The sequence below is a fragment of the Micromys minutus genome (assembly GCF_963924665.1).
Source record: "Micromys minutus genome assembly, chromosome: 3".
NCBI classification, from domain to species: Eukaryota; Metazoa; Chordata; class Mammalia; order Rodentia; family Muridae; genus Micromys; species Micromys minutus.
This window is the reverse complement of record NC_137972.1, coordinates 30,358,585-30,384,805: the sequence shown is the minus strand read 5'-3', so window position 1 is coordinate 30,384,805 and position 26,221 is coordinate 30,358,585. Positions and strand designations below refer to the sequence as shown.

Here is a 26,221-nt window from a genome sequence, read left to right as displayed (position 1 = left end):
TTGCCAGGTCCCTCTGGGGCAGTGCTTTGCCTAATCCTGCCGTCTGCCACGGTTCATGCTCAGACAGGAAGTGTCCTCCCTAGGGTATCTGCCTCATACTTGTGTAGCTCTTGGCTCAGGGAGATTTAGCTCTCTGTTTAATCTGCCAAGCTTCCCCTTTCCACTGTGAACCCCTGAACTAGGGAAGGGGATCGAGGCCAAGTAAAATTCCTGTGTCCCCGGCCTTTAAATAGATCCTGGTCCTGTAGGGTATCTGTGAGGCAGCCAGAGACTGGATGACTAGATCATTTTCCCCATCCTTCTAGCATAACGGGTGCCTAGCAGTGGCCAAGGGCTGTTGTGCATTCTAAACCATAATGGCTCAGAAGCTGCTGTTCTGGGCATATGTCAGTCTATCTCACATGGACAACACAGAAAGTATAACTGGGCAGAGATGGTGCCAGTGGAACACACAGAGGTTCAGTTCTCTAAATCCCTGTGGTACCTGGAAGCAGCAAAAGGTACTTCACTGGCACTAGTCTGCCTTGACCCTCACAACCTTCTAGAAATCCAGGCATCAGAAGTCTCTATTCCTACTGGAGTCCAAGTGGAGGATGCACATTCAGGATTAACATGCAAGTTTACTCTCTAGAGACCAAGAGAATATTTCCCGCCATCCTCATTTAGAACTGCTCTTTCCTGAGCTTTTTCCTCCTCGCCTTATGTGCCCTGTGTGCAGACCTGTTTACTGCTTCCCATCCAAATCAAAGGGAGAATCATGCAGGCTCTTGTCTGTGTGTCTTGCCTACTCTGCAGATGTCATTGACTGGAATCAGCCTGGCTTGTCTTTCCATTATGAGCTGTGTCTGGCAAGGGGTTCCACTGTAGACTACAGGATCATAGTTCTGTCTTACCTAATCCCAAAATGATTGATGCTCCCAGGACTTCTTTACAGTTCTTTGTAAGGTCTAATCCTTGAGATGAAGACAGGCTGAACCTTGCTGGGTGGCACACCTCCCAAGCATACAATGATGAATCGAGCTTTCCTTCCTGGTTTCCTGGCTCTCTTTCTAGAGCTTGATGTGTCCCACCCCCATCAGCCCATGGAGAACAAGAAAGCAGCTGACTCTTTCTTATTCCTTTTCCATAGGCCTTCACCAGAGTCCAAGACCTTCGATACCTAGAGTTGATCAGCAGTATTGAGGTAACTGATGAAAGCATCTTCCATCACAGGCTAGTAATCCCAAAGACATGGGGATGAAGGCCCTATAGTCTGTTCTGGGGAACGGAGTTGCCACATAGAGGCAACACCTGATTAATCACTTGATGGTTGAATAAGGCAGAAGGTTTGGGTCTCTCTAAGCTTTGGTTTCTTGTTCCTAAGATGGGATCTATATGCTGGTGTTCACCTTTAATTCCAGTATTTAGGAGGCAAGGACAGGTGGATTTCTGAGTTCAAGGCCAGCCTGGTCTACAGAGTGAGTTCCAGGACAGCCAGATCTACACAGAGAAACCCTGTTGCAAAAATCCAAGATGGGGGTCTATCCTTCTCTGGCACTGCTGTAAGGTAGAGTCAGGCTCTTAGAACCTGGTATACCTCTCTGGAATGAGTAGCTGTTGCCATTCTCCTGGATGCAAGTAATCTGCCAGTGAATAAAGCATTTCCCAAATGTTCCCAACATGGCCTACTAAAGCATGCTCCTGCCCAGAAGGCCTGCGGTAGGCTAAAGAATCTGGTCTGACTGCACCATTTATGGGTGATGGAAGACACTATTTTTAATTTCTGTGTATCTCAGTGCTGTCTGACTGTCTGTAAAAAAAGGCATACATATTTCTTTCTCCTGAACAGATTTATTGTGAGGCTAAGGGAATGTGAGACACATTGTAGCTCCCAGATGGAAGCAGTGAAGAAATTGCAAATGTCTTGCCCCTCTAACTCAGTTCAGCAGATTAAACACTTATCCTGGGCCTCAGCCTTGTATGGGGTGGGGGAGGGAAGGGGCCAGCAGAACTGAGGCAAGGGAGACTATAATATGGTAGCTGTTGTTCATTGAGTGTATTCCTGTGCAACCAAAGTATGAGTGATATATATATGAGGTCCTTAATATGCTGAGCCACGTGGTTTTGTCAGCCCTGTTCAGTGGGGAAGAAAGGAAAGTTAGGAGAGGGTGGGGCACATTCTCATGTTTAAAACCTCAGGGGAAACCCAGAATGTTCCCTCGCTTTTCCCTAAGCTTTGCCACTTATGCCTTGTGAGCCCTCCCTGCCCCCTCTACCCACAGCAGATCACTGGTTGTCAGTCTCTTCCCACACAGGTGAGCAAGGGCTAGTTGGGTGTCATTGTCTCATGCTTCTGGCTCTCAGGAGTGATGCTTGGTGTTAGCCAGTGGGGTCCTTGGAGTCTTCATCCAAAGCTATAGAACATCACTTTTCTTTGCACAAAAGTAACTGGCCAGAGAGGGAGCTGACTCTTACCTTTGCTTATGATCTGTGAGCTGAGAATTGTGCTTAAGGAACAATTTCTGGGGACAAACAGAGAGCACTCAATTGATCTCTTGCGACTGTCCCGAGGCCTCAGCTTCTGGATTCTGGCTGGATTCTAGCCAGCATTAACCAGGGAGCTGTGTGTCTCAGGAGATTCCTGTTGAATACCTGGGATGTCAGTATACTAGTGGCAGAATGGTGTGTCCATATTGACAGTCCTTTACAAACATGTTCTGTGGCCCACTTTCCACACCAGCTGACACCTACCTCACTACAAGAATTTAATTCACTCATAAGTTTTACATGTCAGCTTACTTGGTTGATTAGCCTGAACTATGTGAAGGTTTAAAATTATTTTTGTCACTGATGAGGCATGTTGTCTCCAGCTGCTGAAACTTGTACCAGCTTGTCAAGAAGTTTGGTTCCATGTCTCATCTCCCTCCAGTGTGATGTACTTGATAGAAAACAAGCAAACAGCAACTGCTGGGGCTGAGGGGCTGAGTGCTGCCAAGTGTTTACAAATACTGAGCGTTAGACTAACACAGGAGAAAGGTATGTGGGGTGCTTCAGTGTGTACACTTGCATGTACACATTTATATGAACACCAGGTGTGCTAGGAAACATGCTTCAGAAGGTAGAATCATAGTTGATGGAGATTGAGCTTTGTGTGATCTTGACTTACCCTCCTTCTCTGCAATGCTTGGTGGTGCTTGGGTCACTGAGAGCAGTGCAAGTCTCCTGTTTGAAGTGGACATTAGCACACACAGTGTCTTAGAGTTTCTGTTGCTGTGATAAAACACCCTAACCAAAAGGAGCGTGGAAAGGAAAGGGAAACTTCAGCTTAAATTTCCACATTGCAGCACATCAATGAAGAAAGTCGGGGCAGGAACTTGGAGATAGGAGCTGAAACAAAAACCATGAAGGAGTGATGCTCACTGGCTTGCTCCTCAGGCTTGCTCAGCTTGCTCTCTGTGGCACCCAGGAGTACCAACCTTGGGGTAGCACTACCCACAGTGAGCTGAACTTCCCCACATCAATCAAGAAAGCACACCACAGGCTTGCCCACAGGCCAATCTGGTGGGGGAGTTTTCTCAATTGAGGAGCTTGTGTCAAGTTGACATAAACCAGCCAGCACAGATAATGTCTCCTCATCTCTTAGAAACAGGAGCATACTCAGATTTGTGAGCCTGTTTAATGGCTCCCATCTTGGTTGAAAATCCCAAACTTTGTCCTTGTTTGTCATCACTGTGGGTCACAGCTCTGCCACCCAGATATCTGGGACTTTGGGAGATCTTGAGAATGCAGGGGCTGTTCCTGAATCTGACAGTGCACACTGTTCAAGTTATCCAGTGGTTGCCTTGGGCAAGCATACAGGAAAACAGTCCTGTGGAATTTCCACTGAGCAAACAAAGGTTTGCCTCTTGTTTGATCTTCAGTGATCTGAAAAAAAAAAAAAAGTCTGCTTTTGTTGTTGAACGTTCCCAAGAGACATAGGTGAGAGATATAGCAGCCCAGGAGCCAAGTGTAGGCTCCAGTAGGAAGACCCGAAATAGCAGCAGCTAGCCTTTGTACAGGCTGTTTCCTGCCATGGCTGTGGAGACCATTTCCTGTGCTTCTAATTTTTCCAGGAGAGGAAGAAGAGGGGAGAGACCAACAATGACCTGTTTTTGGCAGATGTGTTTTCATACCAGGGGAAGTTCCACGAAGCCGCCAAACTGTACAAAAGGAGCGGGCATGAGAACCTCGCCCTCGACATGTATACTGACCTCTGCATGTTTGAGTATGCCAAGGTAAGCCACCATGTCCTGGGCCCAGCCTGCCACCAGGAGTTTCCAAGGCTCTCACCTGCAGTGTCTTAAGTCATGTATCTAAGAAATGATAGAAACAGAAAATGGGGATGTGTCTGGATGGTGGTGGTGTACACCTCTAATCCCCCAGGACTCAGGAGGCAGAGGCAGGTGGATCTCTGTGAGTTTGAAGCCTGCCCAGTCTACAAAGTGAGTTCCAGAACAGCTAGGAATACACAAGACCTCTGTTTTAAAAACCAAAAATAACAAATAAATTAGTTAATAAAATAAAATAAAATGGGGATGACCTTAGGAAAAGGTTGGGCAGATTACTAAATGGAATCTGAAGCTGATTCTGGAGGTGGATGTTAGAGGGACAGCACATTCACAGCACCTGTCAGCAACAGCTGTGTGGGCTTTGAGCATGCCAGCTTGATGCTGTCACCTGGTACCTGAGGGTTTAGGAAGTCTCCACAGATTCCCTCACTCATGGGATATTCAGGAAGGTGCCCTTTTATATCTAAAAGTTTAGCCCCAAGGCACTCTAGATTTTTGAAGGAGCTTTCCTAGACACAAGAGCCCCACTAAAGAGCCAGAGTTCTCCAGATGTCCACAGTTTAGCCTCCAGCAAGGCTTAAAGCCTAGGTGTGAAACAGTGAGGTTCTTCCACAAAGGGGCTTTGAGGGCCTCAAAATCCTGTGGAGTCCTCAAGTCCTAGCCACAGCCATTCAATGGCTGTTAACTGCTAATCACCTAGCTCACAAGTTCCAAGTAGAACAGCTTCCCCATTCTTGTCTGTGTTGGTGCCTAACAACAGCTGGGTTCTTTTTCTACTAATCTGTTAGATCCTGTGGCTCCTTTATACAAGGATGAACCCCTGGGCTGCTCCTGGTCCCTCCCCTTCACACCTGGGTTTCAGGCTTCCTCTTCCTCATCTTCCTTAGCCCCTTCCATGCTCCCAACATACACATCCAGCATTACATGAAATGCTTTTTCTACTTCAAAGATCCTAGGGGTAGAATTTAGGTACCACAGCCAGTCAACTCTGGTTGTTCTTTGAGACTAAGCCCTCAGAGCTGCTGGTGAGCTACTGTGATGTGGTGCAGCTGAAAATGCTTGCTTAGCATCCAGAGTGAAGTGTGATTATAGAACCCACATGTCACCAGTGAGTGAAGACTCACATTGCTAAGCCTCTGCTTCTTCCTCAGAGTATAGCAGAGCTATCGCTCAGTGTAGTTCTGAGAACCATGTGGAACAGTGTATAAAGCTCCAACATGCCATGCTATGGAAAGATGACAAGTAGCCAGGTATGATAGTGCATGCCAATCTCAGCACTCAGTGGGTAGAGGCAGGCACATCTCTGTGAGTTCAAAGCCAGCCTGGTCTACAGAGTGAGTTCCAGGACAATCAGGGCCACATAGAGAGAGCCTGTCAAACTAAATTAAAAAAGGAAAAAAGATGAGAAGTCTGTCTGAATTAAATTATAAGTCCACATCCAGGGATGTGCCTCAGAAGTAGAACTAGTACCCTGGGTTCATTCCCAGTATAAACACACACACACACACACACACACACACACACACACACACACACACACACACCACACACATACACACATACACCACACACATACACACACACACATAAATAAATAAATAAAAATATTAGGAAAGTGAGAGGGCCACATATGACTCCAGGGTGGATGCCTTTATATCTGTCTCTGGCCAGCCTGCTCCCCCTTTTGCTTCTTTTCCTGGTTCACCTGCTCTTCCTGCACCCATGGTTGCCTCCTATCCAGCAGTGTAGCCTGTTTATACACTCCATCTGGTGTGGCTCTCCATGAAGGTAAATACTCTGGGCTTGTTTTGATTTTAATTTTTTATCACAATTCCCAGTATGTTGGTTCCGTCTCAAGCCTGTATACACACACACACACACACACACACACACACACACACACACACACACACACACACCACCCTGGCTTGGTAGTCTGCTTTTGGGAAATGTGTACACACATACACATTATGTTGGGGGTGGGAGATACAGTGCTTATTAACATGGCATGTTTTTGTTTACTTGAAATTGCTTCCCAAGATTCAATCTGGTTTTTGGAAAATTTTTAAATTACATTCCCATGTACAAATAAATTGTATGCTTTCCGGACAAGTGACATGTTTATGTGGTGATAAAGGGATTATAATGCTCTTAACTCTTGTATGGTGTGTCCTTATCAGAAGCATGGAGCATGAGAACCCTGTTCAGTCTCATTCATCACTCAGCACGGCCACCTTCTGTCCACTCCAGGACAGAGTCTTTGCTGTGGCCCCCAGATAACGTGTAAATTGGCTTCATAGAACCAAAAAGCCTTTGAAAACCCACTCGGTTGAGCTTTGAAGGAACTGTTTAGACTCAGCTTGAATTAAATCACAGCCTCTGCATTGGCTGCTGGGGTGGAGGAGGTGTGCCTCCTGTCAGGTTCCTGCAAGCCAGTGAGTTGTGTACCCACATGGTCCCCTTGGGGAGATGCCTCACATTGTGACCCCCTCGTCACTTTTGGCTTTTTCCCTCTGTTATCTCACTGAGCACTCATTTGCCAAAGTCCCTTTGAAGGACATTTCTGTGCTGTTATAATGCCTGTCTCTGTTGCTAACCTCATGCAGCTAGCTGAGCAGGAAAGCTTTGTGTGCATGAAGAGTTGATGTCACCATAACTGCCAAGACGGAAGTGTGTTTGTAATGGCTCAAGCTAGGTGTCCTCAGTGGCTGCTTCCCAGTCCCTTCTCTATGTGCCCCAAGGGGAGGCAGAGGGCAGCTGTAGGCAACCCTATCTTTATTCTGTAACAGGTAAGAGATGCCCTTCCTCCCTTTCCTGAATTATTCGGTTGTCTTAGGCCAACCTAATATATGGTTTTAGGGGCTACATAATTACCCTGAAAGCAAATGGAAAAAGAAATGAGCTAATTGTTCAAGTAGGTTTCTGCATGCATTGACTGCACTTTCCTGACAAATGAGTATTAATCTCGAGGAAAGGAGTGCTTTTTTTATACTTAGTGAGGTTGATACAGAGCACTCTCTGTAGGGTACATTCTTCTAAGACAAACCACTTCTCACTAGCAATGCAGATCTGCACTTTAAGTCTCTCAGTTCCCCATTTTGAAAGGCCCCACCTTGAAAAGTGTCAGCACTGAGGCAGCTTCAACAGTGGCAGCTCTGTCCTGAAAAGAGGTAACATTCTGAGACTCTTTTTGGTGCACTTTGGTGGTAACTCAGAGAAGCTGGTTATGACCTCAGTAACACCCCTTCATTGGGGTAAAAGGACCTCAGGCCCTGCCCAATCTCTGAACCCCAGAAAGAACTATTTCCTTTATTGGTGGCTCCTGCCGTCCCTTTATGGGTCATAGTCCAACCTCAAGACAAGATCTGATGTCACTCAGGAAATGAACCACTGGGCAGTACCGGGAGGCAGAGGCAGGCAGCTCTCTCTTGAGTTCCAGGCCAGCCAGACAACATAGTGAGACCCTGCTTCAAAAAATGGGGGTGAGGGAGCTGAGAAAGAATGAGCCAAGGAGTATTTTGTCAGCTGTCTGTCACAAACATACTTTAGGGGCAAAGCCAACAGAATGAACCAAGTTCAGGCCACAGAACATCTGAGAAATAGAGGTGAGAAAAGCACTTCAGTGTGGTAGTGAAGTGAGGCACAAGGGGCCAGCCCAGAACTCTGAATCACTGTGTGTGCTTAGTTTAGAAGACCATGTGCTCAGCACTAGTCTGAGGTATCTGCTGTCATTTCAGGTGTAACTGGTGATTATAGGGTTAGTATGTGTAATTTCACAGCCATTCGTGTTTCTCTCCAACTGTGTGGAGGTCACAAATTAACCTGCCCTTTCTCTGCAGAGTCTGTGAGGTGTTTGGAACAAGTGGGAAGGGACGGAGACATGGAGGCAATCCTTGACATGTCTCTGGGCCCCAGAAGCACTGTGGATGGCCCACACACACTCCCTTCCTGGACACCTGGGACTAACCCACACACAATCACACAAAACTGGGCTCTCCTGCATCCTGCTCCTTTGCACAGCCAAGTGGCGCCCTTCCCTACTTTACTTTCAGGAGCTGACATAATGCTGGCACAGGAAGTCCTAATCCGGAATGGTTTTGTTTGTTGTGCTTCCTCAGGATTTCCTTGGATCTGGAGACCCTAAAGAAACAAAGATGCTCATCACCAAGCAGGCCGACTGGGCCAGAAACATCAATGAGCCCAAAGCTGCAGTAGAGATGTACATCTCAGCAGGAGAGCACACCAAGGCCATAGAGATCAGTGGCAACCATGGCTGGGTTGACGTGTAGGTTTCAGCCCTTGCTTGGCAACACTTGGCAGTGTGTTAACTCTTGAGTTTTTGACAAGAAAAAATTGTTTCTCTAAATAGCTGCATCAAACATGAGAATGACTAGGTTCTCTGGGAGATGAAGAACTTGAACAAGGTAGCAGTGCCTTTGAGGAGTATAAGAAGGAGGTTGTAGGGACCTAGGAAACACACAGTTGCCCCTCAGGCCTCTGATTATCCCTTGTACCTCCAGATCAGTATGCCTACATTCATCTGGCAAATGAGGAAATCAAGCCTCAGAGGGACTGATGTATCCTCAAGGATCTGGGGAGTTGTAGGGCTAAGCTTTAGACTGGCATGGGTGGTTTTAGTGCCTCTAACTCAGCATAATACCAAAGGAGCACAAGAAGACCCTCAGTCCATCAGGGAAGCCAACTCTCTGGGAGGAACCATGGCACCTTCTTGAGTCCTTCCATGAAGTGGTCTTGCTGAGCCCTCAGGTAGAGACATTTAGAAAGTAAAAGAGTATAGGCAGGAGACACAGTAAGCCATCAGGGACCATGATGGTTGTGGTCCCAAGGGAGGGTGGAGGAGCTGGAATAGAGAGGAAGCTAGATACAAGAGAATGGAGGAGGGGACAGGCCACATGATGGTTCTATCTTAGGACTTGGCACCCATCCTCCAGGTGAGACTGAGCAAGGGGCAACTGAGGTGAAGGAGCCTGTTCATTAAAGGTCACTGGTTGTTTAGGAGGCAACAGTGTGGTCATCAGATAGAAGCCAGTGGCATAGTCAGGCCCTGGGGAAGAGCAGGGGGTAGTAGCCTACCCCTAACATTCCCTTTTCTAGGAATAGTATCAGAAAGACACACACTTAGATCTGAGATTGTGCCTCCACGAAGTCTCTGTACAAAAAGGGATGGTGCTGAGGGAGCCAGGCAGGCTCATGGTCTCTACTTTCCCACTAGTTTTTCATGTCACTCTCATTTGCAAGTGCTATGTATTAAGTTCCCCTGGGGACACTTAGCAAGTTCAAGGAAGAGACATTAAGTCTGTTCTGTCCCTCTTTTGGCTGTTACAGGTACCTCTCCTCCAGGAATGTCAGTTTGGAGGGTAGGACTCGGGCCCTGGAGGGCTGCCTGTGATACCTTTCCCTAAAAACACGTTCTTTTTCTGCTAAGCAGTGTTATTTTTAGGTGCTATTATTATTCTAAGCGCAGACTGACAGGCCTCCCTGAGCCCGCCTGTCTGAGATTCCGATCTGTTACAGCCTCTTCTGTTCTCACACAAAGCGGGCTGGGTAGAGTCCTCACCCTGAGAGGGCTACTACTCCAAATCCTGAGCTGGCTAGACCCACATTGAATCCAGCTGTGTGCCGATGGGAAGTAGGAAGGTGGTCACTACTAGGAAGATCCGAGTGACTGGGCCTCGGGGACCTTCCCTGGAATGAGAACACTGCCAGAGCTTCTGGCCTGCCTTCCAGCCCAGGACAGGCTTCACATTTGTCACTTCCTCCAGACTGTCACAGTGGCTGAGGCAGCCTCATGCCCCAGCCTCTACTTCCTTGTGCGAATTCCTGACCATGCTGGAACAAGCACTCTGGACATTCCTGACCATGGAGTCTTTGACCACCCTCGCGTAGACTCAAACTCAAGTCATCTCACCTTTTGGGATGGTGGGAGGGTGAGAAAGATGTTATGGGAAATCTCCTGGGTCCTTCTTAATATCTGGAGCAGATCCGAGGTCTTGCCGATAGCTTGATGACTGGTGTAAGAGGCAACCTGCACAGTGTCCCTAGTTGCAGTCATTCATGGCTCTGCCATTGCTTCTGAATGGTGCATCCATTTTTCCAGGACTACCCGTGGAACCCCTCCCATGGCCATAGTATATTAGCACGGGGCAGAGCAGAATGAACGGGAAGAGAACCTGCCCTTGAGGGTACCAGAGATCTTCCTCAAGGCCTCACAGGTGTCCTCTCTACCTCTCCAGGTTGATAGACATTGCTCGAAAGCTGGACAAGGCTGAGCGGGAGCCCCTGCTCATGTGTGCTTGCTACTTTAAGAAGCTGGACAGTCCTGGCTATGCTGCTGAGACCTACCTGAAGATTGGGGACCTGAAGTCTCTGGTGCAGCTGTATGTGGACACCAAGCGCTGGGATGAGGTGAGAGAGAGAGAGTACACTTGCTTGGTTGGGACTCTGCCTGAGCCCCTGGCCACAGGCCAATGGGTGCTAAGCAGATGAGGGCCAAGATGGAGAGAGGCTGCCCTCATGATGGAGGGCCATTGCCTGGAATCAGGTTTCGCCTTCAAGTCTCTGAGCCACAATATCTCGGAGGGCCTTTTCACTAAACTTCCAATTTGTTCCTTCCTTCATTCAAAAAGACTGATCCAGGCTGCCAGCTCTAGGCCAGCTCCATGACAGCTCTGGTCCCTGCTGCTGGTCTGAGCCATCTCTGGACAGCACCACACTCTCAGGCTCACTTCTGAAGAAGGGACACACAAGCATGACGTTAAAACCCTGTGTGGCATTTTGGTAGAAAATACCAACCATATTTTTCAGATACAAGATACCAGAGCTGTTTGTAGGGCAGCTGCTCCCTGCCCTTGTTCTCTTCTCAGTCTTGACTGCTGGGTGAAAGGACCAGAGAAGAATGAGCCAGGCAAATGAGAGAGACAGCTGTCCTGGGGCCAAGGCTGGCTAGGCAGCTAGGGCAGAGCCCCTCTGTGCCTGTGCCTGTGCCCCGGAGAGAGTGTTACCAGGAGAGAACTAGTGAATTTCACCCACCATGACAGTCTATTACAGGGCCATAGCAAGGCACTACCTAAGTAAAAGCAGCCTGGCTCCTGTCTGCCCTCCAAGTGGCTCCACTTCCTGAGGTGACAGGTCACTGACAAGAAAAACAGGCTAAGATGGAAGCAGTAATGTCTTCTTAAGGCACAGGTTGTCTCCCACTCTCCTTGTGGGGCAGGCGGTTCATGGCTTTAATGAAGCAGTCACTGTCCTCAGTCCTCTCTGACAGCTAGTAAGCAGCGATGATGACACTGTCAATCCTGTTTCCTTAGGTGTCGCCCACAATTAAAAGAAATCTGTTTGCCATGCTACAGGAGCCCACGCAAACCCTCAAAATAAAATGTTTCCGATTTTGTGCTGCTTCTGTGGTCCAGAAACAGACTGTGTTGTTATTGAATCCAGTCGGTTGCATATTGCCGTTAATTGCCTTTTGTTTTCAAAGAGCTGGTTTGTTTTTGTGTTGCTGGGGGTGGTTGGAGGGGGAGACACTCTCCCCCTCTGAGTTGTCAGGCTGGCAAAATATGACATCCCTAACAGATTCAGCCAAATGCCACATTTTCAGGGGTTGCAGGGGGCCGCTTCATTAAGAATGCTTTGACTTCTTCTTCTAGGCCTTTGCTCTAGGTGAGAAGCACCCTGAATTCAAAGATGACATCTATGTGCCCTATGCGCAGTGGCTAGCAGAGAATGACCGCTTTGAGGAAGCCCAGAAAGGTAGGCCACACAGACCCACACTGGGTAAAAGGGATGGGGAGGGCTACTGAGACATGGTACAGAGGCTGCCTGGCCCCTTCCTCAGCAGGTCCCAGGACAGGTACCTTCATCCTGGCTCAGTTTTTGCTGGTGAAAGACTTTAGAACAAAGACATGGGCATTGAAGCCACGCCCCCTGGGCCCATTGCATAACCTGTTGTTCCAGGACCCTAGATAGGTCCTTGCTCTTGAGCAGCTCCCTGCCAACCTTGCAAAGCACCTGCACTTGAGTGTCCCTTCTCTTTAATCATCAGGATGCTCTCTGGCATGGGCACCATAGTTATGGACCTTTTGCCAACAAGGAAACTGATATTGAAGGAGATAAAGGAATTTGCCTGTAGTCCACTAGCTAGGAAGCTGCAGAGATGTTACTTGAGCCAAGACATACATTGTCAGGACAAAGTGAGAGGACGGCCCTTGGTGTCTAGCATAGCCTCACCTTCATTTTCTTCTACTGAGAAAGAAATGGGCTTTGTTTCTGACTCAGGAAAGCCAAGCAGCCTCTCTGCCCTTTGGTGTTTCTGTTGGTGAAATGAGCCGTACACAGGGTGTGACGGCGTCTGAAATAGAAGCCAAGGCAAGTATGGCACATTAACCGATAACGTTCATCATCAGTTAGCGATGTGACCGCCTTGCTGTGGCAGGTGCTGGCTGGGCACTTAACCTGCATAACCTTGAATCTTGCCAACAGTCCTGCAGAGATGCAGAGGCTACATGTGCTGTGTGAAGCCAGCAAGCAGCAGAGCCGGAATTGAATCAGATCTGTCCAACTGGGAGCCTAATTCTCACGCCCATTTAGAAAGTCTCCTAATTGAAGTGGGTGGGTCGTATTCCTTAGCATCTCATTTACACTTGTATATGGTAGCAGTTACCACCTCCTGACACATTGCAGAACAAATGTCCCCTATTGGAGCTCCTTGGTTAAAAGCCCCTATGAAGGACAGCACGTTCTCTACCGCCTCAGCATTTACAGAGCACCCAGTTGCTGAAGTGTCTGCATGTTTGGGCAAAACACATCAACCTATCCATCTGTCTGTGTTGCCCTTCCAAGAATCCATCGCCATAGTAACGTGGTACTCAGACAAGAGAAGAGGAGAATGAACCAAGGCCAGACCTTTCCTTCTCTGCAGGTTGAAGATGTGGGTCATTCGGATGCTCACACAGGGTCAGGTGTTAGAACCCAGAGTCTTCTGGCAGTCCCAGGGTACCCGCCTGGTTGTGAGGGGCCCTGGAAATTTCTGTTAGACATAGGCGTGATTGAGAAATTCTTTGCTTGTTTTTATAAATGTCTAGTTTTGCAGGCTGAGCCAGATCTTTCAAGGTTGGTATCTGAAAGCACTCAGCTTAAGATGGGTTCAGTACTGCGCTGGCTTCTGTTCTTTGACCTTGGGCATGATGTTTTGTCTCTACTTGGCAAACCCCATCATTCTCATTTAAAGGGGAGGGGGCTGGTTCTCCATCTTTAGAATTTTGTCCTGAGGATTCACTGTGTAATTAATAGTGAAGGTGTTTTGTGAACCACCAAGCTCTACAGTATAGTGGGACCTGCTAGTGCTACCCAGGAGTCATAAAGTTTCAGTCTGGAGTGGAGTAGAGTCAAGTTCCCTGTGAGCGGTGCCAGGCTTTGGAGCCTCAGGTTTTCTCTCTGCCGTGCCTTGCTAAAGTAGGTTGCCATTTCCCAGCCAAAAGGAGTGTATCTCCCTGTGCTTATTTCAGGATGTAGCCTTGGTTATTTATAGCCTGCGGCCTGAAAGGCACATCTCAGCAGCAAGGCATCACAGATGCTCCGATGAGTGGCCTGCTTCTCGAGCAGTCTCATGTAAGCCCTGCACAATCTCCCTGCTCCATGCTGACTCCCTATGACATGCATATGCTTTCATGGCCCTTAGCCTTTCACAAGGCCGGGAGGCAGGGAGAAGCAGTCCGGGTGCTGGAACAGCTCACGCACAATGCTGTGGTGGAGAGCAGGTTTAACGACGCTGCCTATTATTACTGGATGCTGTCCATGCAGTGCCTCGACATGGCTCAAGGTGAGTGAGCGACAGCCGGCTGGCCTCTTCCCTGGCCCCTCTTTGGCATCAGATAAAATCAGAAGAACAGGGCTGTTTCATTAAAGCACTGGGCTTGTTTATTGAGTGTTTTGTCCCTGAGCCTGTCTTGCAATGGCACAATCTGGCCTGTCATCTCTTTCAAGTTTGCCTGTAAGTAGGACTTGCTGGCAGTCTGTCTTCTGGGTAGGAGGTACCACCCTGCATTGCTGATTCAGAGCATCTCCCTTTCTTGCTACCTGGAAGCCTGGAGCTGGGCCCAAGTGAGCCCTGGCTTTAAAAAAAATTTTTTTTTAATTAAATGAGAAGATGAAGAGATCACCTTACAATAACTTACTCCAGAATCTTCTTCATCCCAGGCAGGAGGACAGTTTCAGACTTGCTTTCATTCATGTGGCTTCCATGATCCCCTGAGGAGTTCTGAAGTAGAAGGAAAGGAGGTAGCTGTCCCCAAGGCTGTGTGCAGTAGTGGGAGGAGTACTGGATGCAGAGTGTGCAGGGTGACAGTGTGTCCCTGAGCTGCTTGCTGCTCTGTCCTGAGTCACAGCTGTCAGCTCCCAGTCAGAACCACAGGCCCAGGTGCCAGCTGGGGTTTTTCTGTCCTGGCCATTGATGTGCATCTCCAATAAATAGCTGACAAGCCGAGGTGCATCGTGAGCACAGAGAGCCAGTGAGGATGCCATCTGCCCATCCCACCAGGCTCCCTTGGTGTGTCTGGGCCAGTAGGCCTCCTCCACTGCTGGACAGAGCAGGTGCTGACCCAGTGCACAGAGCTGGGAAGGATCTGGTGTTTCCTGGGTAGGAGCTCTGACCAGCTAAGATTTATCATCCAGGATGGACTACTCCTAAAGCAGGGCATTGTCTATCGCTGCCCTCTTGGCCCCTCTGAGCAGCCTGGGAAGGAAAGATACCATTTGACACATTTTGTCCACTCCTTCCCTCCTGCCCTCCTCCCCTCCTGGGCCCCTCCCTCACAGTAGATCCGGCCCAGAAGGACGTGATGCTGGACAAGTTTCATCATTTCCAGCACCTGGCTGAGCTGTACCATGGCTACCAAACCATCCATCGATACACGGTAAGGTGGCAAGGAGGCTGACAAGGCTCCTTTGTGTCCCATGCTCAGCAAGGGCCTCAGAGAGGTGTGATATGTGATGAACTGCCCGGAAACCCTGCCTCTCCTCGGGAAGGGAGGTGTTTCTCCCTCACCTGCCACTCGTTTCTTTTTCTTTCTTTCTTTCTTTCTTTTTTTTTCACATGAAGCAAACCCTGGGGCTCGAAATTACAGTACAGGGCTGGGATAGGCCTTTCCAGTTTGGAGTTCAGTATTTGATGCCTCTCTAGATCAGTAAAGGCTCAAGTTCTCTCTCTGGCCTCAGTCTCCTCTATAAAACACGAGGGTTGGCCTGTTCTCCAAATACACACAATTAGTTAAGATTATTCCCTGATATTTGTTTTGTTTCTATTTTTTTATTGTTTGTTTGTCTTGAGACAGGGTTTTTCTATATAACAACCCTGACTGTCCTAGAACTTGCTCTGTAGACCAGGCTGGCCTCAAACTCACAGAGATCTGTCTGCCTCTGCCTCCCTATTGCTAAGATTAAAGGTGTGTGGCACCATCACCCAGCCCCTTTCCATGATTCTTCTGATAAGGCCTTGTTAAATGAGTTACCATCTACCTCATCCTGTGTCTCCTCAGCCCTCCACAGTCTTGGTTAACCCACACTGTGAACTTACCCTGTGGCAATAAGCTAGGCTACACCAGTGCCCCCACCCCCCATCAGCAAGTTCCTGCTCTATGTTGGACAGGTAGGCTTTGTCATGTAGACTGATTTCATCCTTCAGCCACACTCTGAGATAAATCCATCTGCACATGAGGAAGCCCAGGTGCCACAGAGAGAAGAGTCACACCGACCCACTTAACCCATGGGCCCCATTAGCCTGGGCTTGAGTCTCCTGATTGTAGTCTGTGCTTCTAGGATGTGGGGTCACAAGCTATCCCTGGATGCCTGGTGTCCCACACCTCTGTACTTGGTCTCCATTTCTGTGGAATGGGGATAGATGGCAGCTCGTGTGTCCCTGAGGGCTCAGCACCCATTATAGCTCAGGCAGAGGTGTCATAGCAGCTTCTGTAGGAGGCCACTCAGCTCAGTCCAGTGTCAACTCTCTGGCCTTCAGAGGCCCTGCTTTCCCTGAGTGTCCTGCACTGTCTAAGTCTATGGGAAACATTAGGTCCCACTTGGACCTATCTCTTTGCCAGCGGCGTCTATGGGCTCAAGCAGACCCGTCTTTCATTTAGGCCCCTTGTCTCAAACAGCTGAGAGGCTATGGAGATGGGAGCTGGTGTTGAAAGCAGTCCAGCTTGTGCTGGGTGTGCTGAGCTGCCCTAAGTGCCTAGCCCTGGGCTTCTGATTCCCAGCTTTCCTACTTCTCCCTACTCATTGTGTCTATACATGGGTCTCCTCACCCAACAGCTGAGCTCTGTTCCTGATATACACCACACTGAGCTAGGGGCCACCTGTGGGTCCCAGGCTGGCATCTAAGCCAAAGCTGCCTTCTTGGGCTATTCCCCCAACCAGTGTCTATGTGTGACAGTCCCTATGATGAGGTCTGGGACACAGTGGTAGGCAAGTCCCTACCATCAGGAATTCCCCTATAATAGACAGAGCAGCCTCTCATGGGAAAAGCTTTGAGGTGGCTTCTTTGAGAGGAAGTGATTCCTCCACCAAAGAGGGGGGGCACAAGTGAAGAAGGGGAGGGGAAGGATTTTTGGCAGGTAGACTATGGTCTGGCAAAGGCCTGGGTGGTCAGCATAGTTGAGGAGTTGGCATTGGGGCCAAGTGGGAGCTGATCCTAAAAAGGCAGAGAGAAGCACAGATTCTTCCTGAGGCAGATGGCTTCTTTCCTAGGGAAGCACAGGTGATCTGGGCTATAGCTTCCCTAGTCCTGGAGTCTTCAGCTCACACCCAGGAGAGGCTGTAAAAATGTAAGTAGATGAGCCAGCAAAGTATCACACACCTGAATCCAGCACTCTGGAGGCCGAGGCAGGAGGATCATCCTGGCTACCTAAGGAAACAAACAGGAAGAAAAGGGGTTGGGGGACAGAAAGAAATGTAATTAGGAATTCAGGAGAAGTCACTAGGCTCTGAACCAAAGTAAAAAGTCACTTCTGAGAGCTTTGGGTGGCTGTTATGGAAGTCCTGACTAAACCTTAAGGAAGAGCTTCCAGTGGGAGGAGAGCTGGTCAACCTGTCAACATCTCAGGTGTGGCTTACACTTGTAGCTGGATTGTAGTGTCAGACTCCCTCAAAGCAGGTCTTCACCATGCACAAGCCTTTCCTGCTGGGTTGGGCCATACTGCTGGTAACCCCTGTTTAGGTCTGTTTATTTCAGCAGTGGTCATAGAGACCTGTTAGAGCTTGGGCCAGCCTGGGCATTGTGTGCATTTGGTGGCACGTTTTGCTTCAATAGCTGTTGAAGAATAAAGAAGAGACTTGCTATGTCCTGCAGGAAGTAGTTAAGCTCCCCACTAGGTCATGTCTTCACTCTCTTAAGGTCATGAGCTCAGGAAGTAGAGTATCCCCAGGGACACTGTAGCTGAGAGAAGCACATTCTTTAAGGTTGAGGGATCAACTCTGGGTTTGAATCTCTACTCTGCACTATTCTTTGGGTATTATGGGCTGTCCTTTATCAGGACATTCCTCTGATATATGTGACTGAAAGTAGTTGCCAACAAGCCTGTGTTAAAAGCCTGTGGGTCCAGCTGTGATGCCAGCACATAGTAGGTGCTCAGTGGGGAATGTTATACCTGTTCTTTTGCTGCAGGAGGAGCCATTCAGCTTTGATCTCCCTGAAACCCTCTTCAACATCTCCAAGTTCTTACTGCACAGCTTGACCAAGGCCACCCCCTTGGGCATCTCCAAAGTGTATCCTCCCCCATCCACTCTCCCTGCCCTCTGTCTAATGGCCCCAGTTCTCTACAGAGCACTTTGCTGGCAGAAGCTCCCTCTCTCAGCAGCCACTGGGGAGTGGGGAGAGGCTCAGCTGGGCAGCTGAGCAGCCAGTGCCAAGGGGAGCTTGGCTTTCAGGGTTGTCTAGCTGTGCCTGGCCTGCAGTTCTGGCCAGCACCTTGTCCCAGAACTCAGAAAGGAAGGTGGGACTGAGACCAGGAAGCCCTCTGGATCTGGGACCGTGTCAGCCAAGGTGACTAAGCTGTCATCTAGTAGGGTGACAAGAGGCAAGACCTGTTTCAGAGATATGTACCCTGTTCCCAACATGCAGGTAAGGCTGGGTCTAGTCAGGAACAGCTATCCAAAGGAGGTGACCTCCGTGCTCCATACTAAGGCACAGAAAAGACTATGGGTGGCATAGAGAGGCCCCATGAGGTGGATGTGCACAAACCCAGCTTCTATGTGGGTACTTCAGGTCCCGTGAATCCACTTCTCTACCACTGAGAGCTGCAGAAGGGTCAGAAGCACAGAGTAGTCCAGCATTTCACAAGCCTGAAAGTAATTTCATTTCCATGTTCTTATCTGTCTGGCCTGCCTGCCTCCTGTAGGAACTCGCCCCAGAAAAGCACCCCCAGCTCACCATTAAGAACTCATTTCCTGGATGGTCCAGACCCATCTTTTCAGGGGAAACATCCCAAACAAATGGCTTTCACTGTGATAACAGGTCAGGCTCACCAAAGGAGCCATCATAGTCATCCCTGATACCATTGGTACCCAAGTCTAACTTGTCCCAAAAGTTCTGTTGATTTACAGATTGGTTAACTTGGGTTCTGAGCTTCCTCTGGTGTTCTCCAATAGAAACACAGAAGTGACTGACTATGATGTGAGATGCCCAGGAGTGGGGAGTGTTGGCTCCAGGCCACACCTCTTTTATCCTTAACCTTGCCAATGGCAGAAATACACTCTTCACATTGGCCAAGCAGAGCAAAGCACTGGGTGCTTACAAACTAGCCCGGCATGCCTATGACAAGCTACGGGGGCTGCAGATTCCCGCCAGGATCCAGAAGTCCATTGAGCTGGGAACCCTGACCATCCGCTCTAAGCCCTTCCATGACAGTGAGGTAAGGGCATGCCTTTCAACCTGGTCTGGGTTCTATTGGAAGATGGCTGCTGTGTTCTTGACTCCCCTACCAGTGCACTGGGATAGACTGGATTCAAATCCCAGGTCTATTGCTTCCTGGCTGTACCGTAGGCTTTCAATGCCTCCGTTTCCTGCTCTGTCAGGCTAGTATGTATAAACCCTGCCCCACAAATGAAAGGAGGTACTTGTGCAGCATAAATGATGTGCCTGACACAGTGCCTAGAACCTGGTGAGTGGCAGGAACTGCCAGTGGGTACAATTGTTCCTGTGAAGATAGCATCCTGCTGAGGTCTGGCTTAGAGGAGGTGTCTAGGCAGTGAGCCTCAGGTGTAGTCTTTAGTTGGCCAGCCTCCCCACAGCATGCAGTCTTTGGCCCTGGGAGGAGGTGGAGGTGTGCATACTTCTGCTTCAGCCTGGGCAGACATGTCCTTGTTTTATAGGAGCTGGTTCCCTTGTGCTACCGCTGTTCTACCAACAACCCACTGCTGAACAACCTTGGCAACGTCTGCATCAACTGCCGCCAGCCCTTCATCTTCTCTGCCTCTTCCTATGGTGAGTTTTCCACTGCTTTACAGACATGGGGCATTGTGCAGAAGGTGATGCCACCCTGCCTTAGATACAGAACTGCTGCCAGAATCCACACAGGCAAGTCCCAACATGTCCCAACCAGAAGCCCCACTCTCATCATAATGACAAGCTGGGTCCATTGTTCAGTCTGAGAGACGGAGGGAGCAGTCCTGGCCCACCTCTTTTAAAACAGCCACTGTGGGGAGGGGCTGGTGGGGACCTGGTCCTTTCACATGTACTGTGCCCCTTGCCTGTGGAGAGGCTGCCTGGGAAATGGGACATGCTCTGGCTATTCTACCTGCTCACACACTGCCTGGTGTGAGTGACAGTCCCAAAGCTCTCTCCTGAAGCCATCCCCCAGCCCCTCTTTGTCCCCGCAGAGGTACTGCACCTGGTAGAATTCTACCTGGAAGAGGGGATCACTGACGAAGAAGCTGTTGCCCTCATCGATCTAGAGGCACCAAGACACAAGAGGGAGGACAAATGGCGGGAGACCTCAAACAACAGTATCCTACGCTCTTGGTTTGTGGGAGGGGGAGCACAGGCAGGGAGGGGACGCAGCATGGCAGGAACAAAAGGATAAGATCAAGAAAGGTTGGGGAGGTCCCCACACAGTGAGGACCAACATCAGAAGTGGGCAGAGAGCTGATCAGAGCCTGCAGGCACAAGGACAGTGGCACCTTCATCTTCCTGTGAGGACTCCCTACCCTGCTCTTGAAGGCACAGCCATGCTTCTGGCCCACAGCTAAGCAGAAGCTGTAGTGTATTTACTTGGGGACCCCTAGCTTTCTTCTTGGGTAGCCTTTTCATTCAGTGGCAGCAATCAGTACTCAGGCTGAGGGAAAATCGAGTGTGAAGCTCCCCGGTGTCCATCCCCCTCTCCTGGAGGCCTCTCCATCCCCTTAGTTCTGCTTTCCTTGGGTAGTTCATCGCACCTCTATAGCAGGAACTACACCAGTAGTAAGGTTGAGGCTCTAGGACAGCTGGTCCCCGGTAGGTATTTCAACACCCATGGTCCTCAGTGGAACAGTTGGCCGCATACTCCTAATCCCTGCATGAGGCCCTTCTGCCTGTGCTTCAGCGAACTCCATCACTGCTGCGCAGAAGGAAGGCTGACAGGACTGGGTTCTGTAGTGGTTCTTGCCCTTCACTTTATGGCTGGGACTGCTGAGTTTCGCAAGTGGCAGCTCTAGGCCTATGGTCTCCATCCACTCAGGACCCTTGGATGGACGCTTTCTGTGAGCCATGGTGTGACTAGATGATAGGACCCTTTCTCTCTCTTTCCCTTTTTCCATCTGGAGGTCCCTCCCAGCCACCTACCACTGTCCCCAAGTCTGTGAGAGGCAACACCTAGCTCAGCTCCTGGGAGTGAATGTGTGGGCTGGAGGGTTGTTGGTACCTGAACCTTACTGGACTTCCAGCTCTATCCTTGACCAGACCCTGCAGATTCCCAGACATTGAGGCTGGATGAGACCATGGACTCCATAGGAGAAGATGACCCATTTACAGCCAAGTTGAGCTTTGAGGTGAGCCTATGCCTCAAGAGTGGAGGTGAGAGGCCTGGTGGAATGCAACCAGTGCTTTTCCCCAGGCACACAGGGACCCTCAGTGTGGAAGTGAGAAAGAGAACTAGATAGCTTTCTGTAATGACTGGGTAGTTCAGTGCTGGCATGTCACTGTTAGGGATGGGTCAGGCCAAGGGGATAACACCCATGTACATTCCCACCCCTCACAGCAAGGTGGCTCGGAGTTTGTGCCTGTGGTAGTGAACCGGTCAGTGCTGCGCTCCATGAGCAGAAGGGATGTTCTCATCAAGCGCTGGCCCCCGCCGCTGCAATGGCAGTATTTCCGCTCACTGTTGCCTGATGCCTCCATCACCATGTGCCCCTCCTGCTTTCAGGTACCTAGCCTACAGCTGGTAGTCCCTTCTGCTCCTCCATTCACTATCTCCCTTGGGAAGCTGGTGCATAGGGGGAAATCATGAGCTGTCCCAAGCCTTCCCCTCTCCCTTGCATCTGCCCAGCGGGCTGCAGTGGCCCTTAGCTGGTTCCTGTCTGCACTCCCCTGCATGAGGGATGCTGTACCTGTGAACTCATTCAGATAGTCCTCCAGGCCTCAGGTCAACACACTGCAGGTCTGCGGTTGCTGCTGCCACTCACTGCTTTAGCTACTTCCCTCAGGGCGGCATGTCCCAGCCCCGGCTCAGGGTTTGAGGGGCACCTGGCCCTGCTTCCCTTTGTCATGGGCTGTCTCTCCTCAGATGTTCCATTCAGAGGACTATGAGCTGCTGGTGCTCCAGCATGCCTGCTGCCCTTACTGTCGAAGGCGCATCGACGACACTGGCTCATGAACAGTGACAGCCTCTGGGATGACCTGCTCCCGGGGTCCCCTTGCTGCCCCAGACTGTTGGAGAGAAAGAATTAAATCCTCAGAACACGTCTCCTGCCAGATGAAGTTTGTATGTTGGGGAGGGGCCTTGCCTTGTGTAACCACAGATTTCCTATTTACGGCACTTCGTTCCTTGTAAATAGCACCAGGAGATGGGGAAGAGAACGCACATATATTTTCTAAGAAAAAAAAATCTGTTACTTTTAGAAAGGCTCATGTGTTCACGGCAGCCTGCTGGAGTCCGTAGATCTGTCAGACCATTACCGCGCACACTTTGCCAACAGATTGCCTCAATAACGACAAATAAAAGGGCTACTCGTTTTCATCAGTGTCTGCGTTTCTGCAAGTCCTCGTATTGTCTGCAACTTCATTTCCTTATGCAAAAGTGCACCTGTTTCTAATTTGATCCAAAAGGAACATTGCTTTTGCATGCTCTTAAAATGTAATCTAATCAAACAGCACCATGGGAAGGGGCAGGGGCGTGGGCGTTTTTGTTGTTGTTTATTTATTTTGGTTTAATGAGGATCCATCTTGACAGTCTTGTCCTCAGAGCCCCCGGAGTGTTCCCACCACGTACTCAGCCTCGTGACCCCTTTCCTTTACTCCAGGACATGAAACATGGGAGCTCCAGTTGGGATCTACAGAGTGCTGTGTGTATCAGGCAGAATCTGGAAGGGAACTGTTCGGTCATAGCCCCTGTGTTGGTTATCACTAGAAGAACAGGTTCTAAGGCCCACGGGCTTCCGGCCATGAGGAGGGCACCTAGAGTTGTAATCCTTATAGTCCTCTTGCATGCCACCTGTCCAGGGACAGACAGCAACGCTGTACCCCTCCCCCACTATCTTAACAGGCAGAAGCAGGGAGATTGAGCAGTCAGGAGCCATGCTGAAGACTCCCTTGCGAGGCTGGTAGTAGCATGCCCATTGCTGGGACGGAGAGATGAGGACAGAGTGAGTGGCAGAGGCCAGGCAAGGTCCAGGCCCTTCCCCGCTTCCTCTGCCTCTGTGGAGATGAAAGAGGGATCCAGGCGAGGTCCAGACCCTCCCCACCCCCACTGCCTCTGTGAGATGATGGGGGAATGAAGGAGGAAGCCAGACAGTTGTGCCAACACAACTCCTCCGTCGAGTGTCTAATTGCTTATGATCATGCATGCTCTCTCTCCCACTAAACATTTATTAATGTGTTAGGATTTCCATTAGCGCGTGCCTTGAACTGAAATCATTTGCATATGGCTGGGAAAAAAGTGGGGCGAGGAAGGAAACAGTGCCAGCTACCCAACAGGCGTCAATCACTGTGACACATCAGATGGTCTCTGGCTGGAGGCAGGGGGGCTGTCTGAGATGCTGGCATGCATCCTCTCAGCCCATATCACAAAAATTCAGGTGATTCCTGCTGGGAGCCAAGGCCCTGAGGCTGAGCCTGGCCACAGCCTCAGTATCTGCTGATGAATCATCGTGTCTGGTCTGAGCAGCCTCTAGAGGTACCCTTTCTAGATGGTGAAACTGAGGCTTAGTGACTGCGCTGTTGAACGAACATACATGCTGAACCAAAGTTGGACCCGCACCCATTTGCAGACCACCATGTACAATGTCCTGCTCTCTTCCCTACCTGGACTCAGCCCAGCATATTCTGTACACAAGGCCCTTCTTCAGCTTGCGTACAGTGTTTACACTGTAGCCAGCATGTATGGAGCTCAGTGACCCTGACTGAAGGGAGCTAGGACAGGGATTTTTCTGGAGTTTTGGCAGGCTGAGGCTGAGACCAGGGACAGGTGACTGCTGGAGTTTGGTAAAACTCGTCAGGGCCTGCATCCTGATGCTGCATGTCACAGTAAAGAGGAGGATGATGGGAGATGACTGGCTGGGCCACAACCAGTGAGTGGAGTGTCTTTATGGATTTTTGTTCCCTAACCTTTCCCTCTATAGCTGCTGAAGCTAGGGGCCCTGTCCCCACTATGCTCTGCCTCAGAGGTTTGACACCCTGGCTGAGGTGATGGGACACCGAGGTCACCACCCGGCAAGGCTCTAACCCATCTGTTCCCCCACCCTTCACCCAGACTTCAAGCACCTGCCTAGAGCACAGGTACAATCTTGGTCCTTCCCTGTCTGGGATGCACAGTGGTTCCTCAATTAGAGCCAGCCAGCCTCCCAGGCTTATAGGCCTGCCCATACAGCCCTGGCCACTTACGCTCCTGTGAGACTTAAATTTCCATAGATTCTTCCTGAAAGGCTGCTGAGGCCAGAGCCCCCATGCTCTGCCTCAGAGTTAGTACTCCTCAGCTATGTCTCTTTGCTAGCTCTGTATCCACATCAAAGGCAGGGCTGAGCAGGGCAGGCACAGCTAGGAGCTAACTGCTGCTGTTCTCTTGTTCATTAGCTGCCCTGAGATGCCACAGCACTTAGTACAATAAGAGTGTGTAGCAAACACTAGGCCTGTAAGGAAGGAAAGGAGTGACGTCCCTTGACGTCCTCAGCAAAGCTGTGGTGATACAACCAAGAGGACTAAGCCACAGGTGAGGCGAAAAGGAGGGGTCTGCTGACCCAGCAGCACTTTTTCCTACTGAGGCTTAAGAGCTGTAAGGGAAGGTGACTAAGTCCCTAATCCTCCGTTCAATGCCCTGTGACTGCCCCTGCTTCTGAAGGGCCAACATGGCTGCAGCTAGCCTCAGAGACAGCACCTCACAGTTCTTCACTGACGACACTCCCTGTGTAGCACTGGTCTTTTCAATGCCCTTGACTTGAGAACTCAAACTGCAGATCAGCTAGACTGTGTAAGCATCACCTCTGCTGAGGGTTTCTAGCCTGCAGGGCCAATGTGTCTTAAATACCTACTGTTATGGACCAAGAGCTGAACACACAAACAGGCTCAGCTGACCAGCATTCTGGATACACAAATGAATGTGGATCAGAAGGACAACAAAATGGTCTAGGTTGGTGTCAATGTAGTTAGTAAACAATATACACAGTGGGGCTGTGCTGTGATGCCTGGTGGGGTTGGCTCTCCTTGGAGACCTGAAGGGAGAAGCAGAGGGACTGAGGTGATGAGCTTTATCAGTCTGTAGAGGCAGGGATTCAGGAAAGGGTATCACTACACTTGGCCCAGGGCCAGAGTGGGACATCAAATCATGCAAAGGAGCCATGGCACCTTAACTGCACTGATAGAGACAGGTTGTGATGGCCCAGACTCTCCATACCCAGAGAACAGAGACCCAGAGTGGGAAGTGGAGATTTCCGGGGTTTTAGAGTGACTCAGAGACACAAACTAGAATCTGCTTTGGGTGCTCATTGCCTCATCTGAGTCCAAATGACTCAGTCCAGGTCCTGTCCTCTAGTGACTGTTGCTTTGATGAGGCAGACAGGCTGCCCTCTCCTAAGAACTGTTTTGATGGAGGATGTGGGAGATGGCAATAGAATTCTGTAGACTGTGTGGTTATAACCCTGGCTGTTGCTGGCTAATTATGTGACCTTGGTGACCCACTCTAGGCCAGTTCTCCATAGGTGAAGATACACAGTGCCAATCAGCTGATGGCTTCTAATAACACTCAACTCACTCAGAGCTTGTCTCACTGAGCCAACACCCTGTACAGACTCCAGTGTCCCTTCAGCTCAGTGACAGCTTTCGACCTGTCCAAGTTAGAGAGGGGCAGTGTTCCCAGAGGTGACCCTGCTTGCCCACTCCCTCACTGGGTCAACAGGTGTTTACCTGCTGTATACCCAGTCCACCCTGCAGGCTCACATTAGAGCTTAGGAGATGGGCAAAGTCTCCAACGAGACCAGAATGAAGCTTCCCAGCTATTTCAAACACAAGCTGGCTGCAGAGGCTGCTGAGGCACTGCTGGGCTGGGGAGGAGGCAGGATAGATCTGGGGGTCATGTCAGAATCAGAACCTCCACCTTGACCTCATTAATGCAGGTCTTAATCACCAAGCCAAGCTCCTTAAACTGCTGGAGGCCAACTTCTAGCCCCTGACACACATACCTGCCCTGTATTCCTTTTCTCAAACAGGGCACCTGCAT

At 49.8% G+C, this 26,221-nt stretch overlaps 1 protein-coding gene across 2 annotated transcripts in view; it reads left to right on the top strand.

Annotated features, from left to right (window-relative positions):
• IFT122 (intraflagellar transport 122) overlaps positions 1–22,531 on the top strand; it is a 56,496-nt gene extending 33,965 nt beyond the window's left edge. Inside the window, exons 15-28 of one of the 2 annotated variants that reach the window (XM_080913992.1) lie at positions 1,130–1,183; positions 4,092–4,253; positions 8,426–8,592; positions 10,562–10,733; positions 11,975–12,077; positions 14,005–14,145; positions 15,141–15,238; positions 17,986–18,086; positions 19,066–19,231; positions 19,692–19,803; positions 20,199–20,324; positions 21,265–21,344; positions 21,554–21,718; positions 22,079–22,531. In XM_080913992.1, coding sequence (XP_080770118.1) covers positions 1,130–1,183; positions 4,092–4,253; positions 8,426–8,592; positions 10,562–10,733; positions 11,975–12,077; positions 14,005–14,145; positions 15,141–15,238; positions 17,986–18,086; positions 19,066–19,231; positions 19,692–19,803; positions 20,199–20,324; positions 21,265–21,344; positions 21,554–21,718; positions 22,079–22,168 — 1,737 coding nt within the window. In that variant the 3' untranslated portion in view covers positions 22,169–22,531. The remainder of the gene's footprint in view (positions 1–1,129; positions 1,184–4,091; positions 4,254–8,425; positions 8,593–10,561; positions 10,734–11,974; positions 12,078–14,004; positions 14,146–15,140; positions 15,239–17,985; positions 18,087–19,065; positions 19,232–19,691; positions 19,804–20,198; positions 20,325–21,264; positions 21,345–21,553; positions 21,719–22,078) is intronic. The other variant, XM_080913993.1, reaches the window with a different exon arrangement.
• Positions 22,532–26,221: the final 3,690 nt, after the last annotated feature.